Source organism: Archocentrus centrarchus, unplaced genomic scaffold (genome assembly GCF_007364275.1).
Source record: "Archocentrus centrarchus isolate MPI-CPG fArcCen1 unplaced genomic scaffold, fArcCen1 scaffold_33_ctg1, whole genome shotgun sequence".
Lineage (NCBI taxonomy): Eukaryota > Metazoa > Chordata > Actinopteri > Cichliformes > Cichlidae > Archocentrus > Archocentrus centrarchus.
This window is the reverse complement of record NW_022060261.1, coordinates 362,118-369,515: the sequence shown is the minus strand read 5'-3', so window position 1 is coordinate 369,515 and position 7,398 is coordinate 362,118. Positions and strand designations below refer to the sequence as shown.

Here is a 7,398-nt window from a genome sequence, read left to right as displayed (position 1 = left end):
GCTGCTGCAGAGTCTCGGGTTTAGTGATGACGCACTTATTTCTGGTTACAGTCCGACGTCACTCTAACGCGACTTCCTTACATAGAATCGAAAGTGTGGAGTTTGATCGAGCGGCTGAAAAACAAGTTTCATCTTTCTTTAAGCCTTCAATGTAATCTCCTGCAGTCAGGTTCAAACTGAGGTTCTGTTCTTCAGTGAAAACACCAACAGACTCAGACATTTAGAACAAACTGAGCGTCGATCAGCAGAAAGAAGAACACGGAAATGGCTGCTGTGACCGCGACGCTCTGCTCAACGTTGCTGTTTGTGTTTGTCTCTGCAGGTGAGGGTTATGAACCAAAGGGAGTTTCCATCTGAGAGAAAGAGGAATAAACAGCAGCCTGGGTTACATGTTACCAACACTTCCCAAACTATTAGTTTCATATTGGTTTGGTTTGTGTGTGAAGAAGTCACGGGATTAGGTGGAGTCTTTGTCGAGTCAGTGCAGACTGACCACAGACACAAAGAAGTTTAACGTGTGTGTCAGTGTGATGTGTTGTATATGACGAGCTCCTTATTTACTGTAAATTACATCCTGAGCAGCACTGATTGAACCCTGAGGATCATGAATAACTGTGTGTTCAGAATATGAGAGTTTGGTATTTGTAGTCCTCTGGGTTCAGGCTGATGATGACTGTCGCTGGTGTCAGCAGGAGTAGATCAGAGTGAGCGCTCCTGTGATGATCACAGCTGGAACAAACACTTTATTTTCTGCTCTTTGTTTTCCACGGAGCTCACGCTCTGCAGCACCATCATGTTATCCCATAATAAACACATTAATGATTAAGAACCACAAACAGGAAGTCCTGCAACAGGCTGCCACTCAACATGGTGCTATGGTAACCAGAAACAGACAGAAAATCACCTGCATCCAGGTGTGCAGCTTCCTCATTCTGTCACAGACTTTAACAGCAAGTCAGGTTCTTTAAATAATGATTATTATGCAGTGATGTACTATTCTGAACTATACTGTAATATATTGAAATGTATTATTGTACTGAAACTGTGTGTGAACAGTATGTCTGTGTAGATTCTCAGTCATCCAGGTCATAGTAGTCTCTGGAGCTTGAAAAAAGGCGACTTAAATACCTGGGTCTCTCCACCATTTGGTTGAGAACTGAAGAAGCCTTTCGGATGAGACGAGAAACGTCTTCAAGAAACAAAAAGAAGTCCAGTCGCCTTTTTTCAAGCTCCAGAGACTGTGTGAGAACAGCTGTACTCTGACCTTTAACCTCTCTGCTCTGTGTTGTTTCCTCTTTCAGAGCAGAAAAACATCACAGCTGAGTTTGGACAGAACGTCACTCTGACATGTCGAACTCCAAACAACATCATAGGTGTAAAGTGGAGCAGAGCTGACCTGGGAGAAGAATATGTGCTTTTTTACCGGAACGGGTGGTTAGATCCAGATAACCAGCATCCATCCTTCAAGAACCGGGTGGATCTGCAGGACAGACAGATGAAGGATGGAAACGTGTCTGTGATCCTGAAGAACGTGACAATTAATGATGAGGGAACATATGAGTGTGGCGTCTTTGAGATAGGAGCAAACCAACGGAAGCTCCTCAGCATCATCTACCTGAGAGTTGCTCCTCCAGGTGAGTGAGCAGAGTTCAGTGTGTCTGTGATCAGAGGTGAAGCTGCTTCCTGGTTGTTGATGTTTGTTTCTAAAGATGTTGTTGATGAGACTTTGTAGAAAGCAGCTGGTCTGAGTGATGTGATCAGAGTGCAGTAGATAATGTCTGACAGCAGTTTGAAGAGGAAATGGATTCTGTTCTGTTCTTCACTCATCACCTACCTGACAGCTGACACCTCACACCTGTTTCTACCTGCAGGTCCAGGAGGAGGAACCACAGAGGATGGAGGGAAGGAGGATGGAAGGAAGGAGGATAGAGGGAAGGAGGAAGATGGATTTCTTGGACTGATCGTTGGTCTGTCAGTCTCTGCTCTGCTTATTGTTGTTTGTGTTGTTGGTTTTCTGATCTACAGAAAACGTAAAAACAAACCAGATGAAGCCTCATACCAGCCTCCTCCTGAACAGCAGCAGCTCTGAAGTGTCTCAGAGCTTTTTAGACAACAACGAGCCCCACAATGTTTGAATACCAACAAAAAGCACAGACACCAAGAGACAAAGAAGAAAACAGGTGGATGGCAGGGAGCAGCTCATCTGTCAGCAGAGACAGACCGTTATTAAAAACATATTCCTCTGTGTCTGTGGGAGTGTGTCAGGAAACTAGAGTCAGTGATGACACCAAGTAAAGATAAAGTTAATAAGATGCTGCCTATTAGAATATGTTTACAATGTTAAAGCTTACATAATCTCAGTGTTTTTTTTACTTTGATGTAGATTAATACTTTGTTGTTTTGCATTTTTGGTCATTTGGAAAATTGCAAACATTATTATTAGGAGTAAAACATACAGTAGTAGCAGTAGTAGCAGTAGTACTATTCCATTTAACACTGCTGTAAGCCTTGTTTCTCTGTTACAGAACAAACTGACTCTGGATCAGTTACAGTTATTAGATCTACTCTCAGAAAAACCTGGAAGCTTTTCTAATGTTCATCAAACCACGTCATTATTGATTTATTGATTTGTAGTGAGGTGTCAGATATGGTCTTCATGCAGACAGAGTTACAGATGTCTGTTAAATGTATTAAGACAGCCTCGTTAGTTCACCTGTTCTGAGGCAGCTCACAGAGTTTGAACACACTGAGGAGGAAATATTTAATTCAGTTGTTTTCAGTCAGGTTCTACTCTGTTATGGACACAGACAGCCCCCCTGATGGGGGCGCATGTGTAGCTGCTGCATTGAGTCCATGTGGTCACAGAGAAACCAGGAAAGCATGCAGACGTCTGCACAGCCCGTCACGTTCTCCCTCTGATGGTGGAATTCAGAGCTGGCAGACTCGTGGATGCTGAAAGGATCTTTGCTGCTTTAGCTGCCTCTGAGCTTCATCAATCACTTTGTTTATGGTTTGTTTCTCACTGTTCATGAGCTCAGTGTGTGTTACAGCATCAGGATCAGTGTGTGTTTATCTTTGTGTGTTCAGTGATCAGCTGTAACTCAGTGACACATTGTTGTGACAGTATCATGAAGCACAGAGAGAAATCATCTCCATGTATCTGCAGAGATGTTTCCTCTGATCTGTGAAGCTTTACTCAACTTTTCCTTCATGAAGGAGACGCTTCAGTCTGTTTGTTACTTGAAATCTTTCAGCAGCTCTTCACATATTGTTGCTTTATTTTTATTTAATTTAATAAAGTTTTACTTGCATGAGTACTAAATGTGTTCTTGATTCAGTTTTTAATTCCTTAATTTTTGCTGTAATGTTTTCCTGACATGTTGAACCAGTAAATGTGTCGATGCTTTTGATGCTGAGCTGGAATCAGTCTGATGGGACCAAGAAGCAGTCCAACAGCAGATGATGGGTTTCTCTCTAAGGTCTGATGTTTGTTTGCATTCAGTCATTACTGGGGGGAGGGGGGGGGGTGTTGACTGATTAGTTGTTGAAGGGCATAACTAAGTGTTGATATAAAAACTGAAACTGTTGAGTCTGAAGCCGTGTTGTTTCAAAGGTTCCAGTATTTGGACAAGAGGGTGAACTGCTAATTAATCAGCTAACACTGGACCTGAAAACAGACCCCCCCCCCCCCCCCCCAAACACACACACACACACACACACACACACTGCCTCTGCACCAATAGTAAAGCTGGTGCTCAGAGGAAGAGGGCGGGGCTTTACTTGGTGTCAGTGAGAGAAATGAAAAAAAGCTCAAATGAGTGAGAAGGACGATGAAGGAAACATCTGTGCTGTGTCTGCTCTGTAAGTAGAATCTCTGTGTTTGTTTGAATTATTGACCTTTGACTGTCTGCTCTCCTGATAACTGATGATGGAGGAGAAGACATGAAAAACTAATCAGGCTGAATTCAAGTTCAAACACCACGAGGACCAACTGCAGGTCTGAGGAGGAAGTGTAACAATGTTACTGATGAATCTAACAGTGAGAAGCTTCAATCAAATGTTGCTGATTGTGTGAACAGAACAGTGCAGCGGACACACACCAGTTAAAGTGGGATTGTGTAAATCCTCCTGTCATAATGATACTGTAACTTTAAGCGTTTCCTGGTTCAGCAGGAACTCCATTAGTGGAGCATGAAGTCCAAAATGTTGTGATCAGTTTGATTTTATAATTGTGTCACTGTGAGGATGAAAAGTTCAATCCTGGAGCCTCTGTTAGACTACGGGCACCATTTTCTGACCTGCTTTGGCTCTCTGCTCCTCTCAGAGGGAAGCATCACTGTAAATCAATACAAAGTTGTTCTGAGTGATCACCTTTGTGTGTTCATGTCAAACCATCCTGAGTGTCATTTCTCTTTAGTTCTGATCTCACTGCTGAGCTGCACAACAAACCAAGGTCAGTAACCTTCTTCTGTCACAGCTTCAACCTGATAAATGCTCACTAATATGACCTGTTTGGCTTCATGTTTCATTGTAACCCTCACAGCTCGTCTGACTGTGAGTCCCAGCAGCTCTCAGTTCTTTGAAGGTAACTTTGTGTCTCTGAGCTGTGAGGAGGACGACAGCTCTGCTGGATGGACTCTGAGGAGGAACACAAGCAAACGACAGAGGACTCAGTGTGTTGGTTGGGGAAGATGGTCTGGTTCTTCCTGTAACATAAGTCCAATAGCACTTCAAGACAGTGGAGTTTACTGGTGTGAGTCCAGAGAGGGTGCCATCAGTAACATGGTTAATCTCACAGTCTCTGGTAAGCTGAGTGTGTGGAGTTAGTGTTGATGAAGCTGTGTGTAAATGGATGAAATGCTGTAGTTTGTCTCTGTGTTGAGGTGGATCAGTGATCCTGCAGAGTCCTGTCCTCCCTGTGATGGAGGGAGATGACGTCACTCTGCTCTGTCAAACAAAGACCACTCCCTCCAACCACCCAGCTGCTTTCTATAAAGATGGCTCCCTCATCAGGAAGCAGCCTACAGGTCACATGACCATCCAGCATGTTTCCAGGTCTGATGAAGGCCTCTACAAGTGTGACATCAGCGGTCATGGAGAGTCTTTATCCAGCTGGATCACTGTCACAGGTGACACACTCACCTGTCTGTGTTTCTGCAGGTTTCAACATTCACAATGTGACCAGAACTTAATGACTGTGTTTGCTTTATTTTAGAGAGACCCACCACCACACCTCCACCTACATCCACACCTCCACCTACATCCACCTCTGTGGTCTCCTCTGTTGGATCAGTCTGTGTTGTGGTTCTACTGGTGTTACTGGTTCTGCTGGTGAGACGATGTGTTCACAGGAAACCTGAAGGTGAGACTCAGACTTCTCGATTTTAAATGTGTGGTTTTTGTTTTTGTGAATTATGAATGCAGTTTTTAGGCCCCGAGCAAAAACTGTGCAAAAGCACTTTTGCAAATTTGATTAGATTTGTTTTTTATTTATACTTCAGTCTTCCTCATTTTGCTGTTAGTCAAATAAAAGTAACTGTAAATCACCTCTGAAGCCAGTGCGATAATCACAATTCTTGTGGGCTGCATCAGTGTGATGTGTAGTTACATTTCTCGAGAGGTGCATGTCAGATTACCAGCATAGAGCTCAGAGGGGATTTCCAGTCATGTATGTAGGACAAAGGAAGAACTCTAATTCAGGCCTCATTAGATCGCTAGAGTGATAATTCTTTTTGCATATAAAGCAGAAGACGTACACTTACATATCATTTCATTCAACATGTCCCACAGCTTCTCCCAGCTCGTGGGATTCTATGTTTAATAGGAAGCTCGAACTTGTCCTTTGAGCTCCATTTTTCCTCTTCTTCCCCCTTGCGTTCATGCTCGTCACCAGTTTGCTTTCTGTAGCCCCGTGAAATCAAGCATGAACAGGACTGTTGCAAGATGGCGCATGCACATTGTGAACCAAACAGGCCTGCCCGGCTGGCAGATTCGAAAAAGCAGTGAAATGATATTATAGTGTCGGAATCTAGCCAAAGAAAAAAAAAAAATCAGTCTGCTATCAGCGACATGGCAGAGTGCTTGGCTTGCATGCCTGCTTGCTTGCAGTGGTAGCAAAGAATTCTGATAGCGAACCGGTGAAATTCTCAGCCTGGTGCAAGATGACCTCATCATGGCACAGCGCCGGAATGCTCCAGATTCCTGAGAACTCTGAAAGAAATGGGAAATCTGATGAACTCTAAACACATAGCAAAAATAAACTGCTGTGAAATATAAATTTTATGTTAGTTTTAAAGATCATGAGTAGCTCTTTTAAACAATGCATTTCCATTTAACATTTGTATATTTCATCATATATTTCTCATTATCTCACTTTATCATCCTACTGTTCTTCATCTTCCTCTTCCACCACTGCTCTCTTTGCTTCCCGAGTTCTCCACCTCTTCCTCCTCACCTTAGTCCTCAACACCTGAACTGAAGTCGGGGCTCTCACACATAAAATGTGCATAAAGGTTATTTTTTTCTGATATTGTCCCAATAACTGATTTTCAGCAGATTAACATGTGGCCCTCCCTCTTCAGACAGCTGACAGGAGCTTACTTACAGGAACACTCACTGATAAACACCAGCCAGACTGTTTGAGGAGACCTGTGAGTAAAAACAAAAATATTATAAAATATTTAATTAATACATATCAGTTTTTTCCTGGTTTATTGATGAGTGTTGTTTTGTGTTTTGCAAACAGTAGTAGAAACACGCTGGCCGGCCACAGCAGTTATGGGGAAGGTGGCTGCTGTTGGGTACAGAGGGTTATAAAGGCTCTAATAGCACAAACTCGGTCCAGAGGTCCAGTTCAGGGACTCTGTAATCCGATACAATCAAAAAGGCCTCTGTCCTAATAATGAACATCTAAACTTTAATACCTGTAGTGGACCTGATTCTATTGGGGCCTCTTGGCCAGGTCATGTTTGTAAATGAGAACTGCTTCTCATACATTTTACCTGGTAAAATAAAAGTTTCTTTTTTAAAAAAATAACATATAAACATATATATGTATGATGTCCTGCCCAGCCCAGCTAATCTCTTCAAGAATCAAGAAGAAATTCATTGTCATTATACATCAAGACATACAATGAAATTTCATTCCAAAACACTCATCCAAGAAGATAGACAAAAACTAACACACATGGGAGATAAGTGCCTGTAGGGTTCGGGGTGCCAACAGAGTCGAGGGGGGTCAGGGCATTGTGGAGCCAGGACCTAGCTCCCTGCCTAAACAGTTTGCTGATAGTGATGGTCGTGCATCAGCAGTCGTGGTTCACCAGGTCCCAGGCCACACAAATCACAGAGAGAGAGGAGGGGGGAAGAGCATCTTGTCAACACATTGTCCCTGAGAGA

The 7,398-nt window shown here is 43.0% G+C and overlaps 1 protein-coding gene across 1 annotated transcript; it reads left to right on the top strand.

Moving 5' to 3' along the window:
• Nucleotides 1-131: 131 nt before the first annotated feature.
• On the top strand, nt 132-3,249 carry LOC115776507 (programmed cell death 1 ligand 1-like). The gene is made up of 3 exons (XM_030724228.1): nt 132-322; nt 1,302-1,634; nt 1,872-3,249. Exons 1-3 carry the CDS (start codon nt 265-267, stop codon nt 2,087-2,089), a joined length of 609 nt encoding a protein of 202 aa, XP_030580088.1. The 5' UTR covers nt 132-264; the 3' UTR covers nt 2,090-3,249.
• Nucleotides 3,250-7,398: the final 4,149 nt, after the last annotated feature.

Coding starts and splice junctions, on each gene's coding strand:
- LOC115776507 (XM_030724228.1), top strand. CDS start 265: ATGGCTGCTGTGACCGCGACGCTCTGCTCAACGTTGCTGTTTGTGTTT. Junction 323..1,301: donor GTTTGTGTTTGTCTCTGCAG/GTGAGGGTTATG, acceptor TTCCTCTTTCAG/AGCAGAAAAACATCACAGCT. Junction 1,635..1,871: donor CCTGAGAGTTGCTCCTCCAG/GTGAGTGAGCAG, acceptor TTCTACCTGCAG/GTCCAGGAGGAGGAACCACA.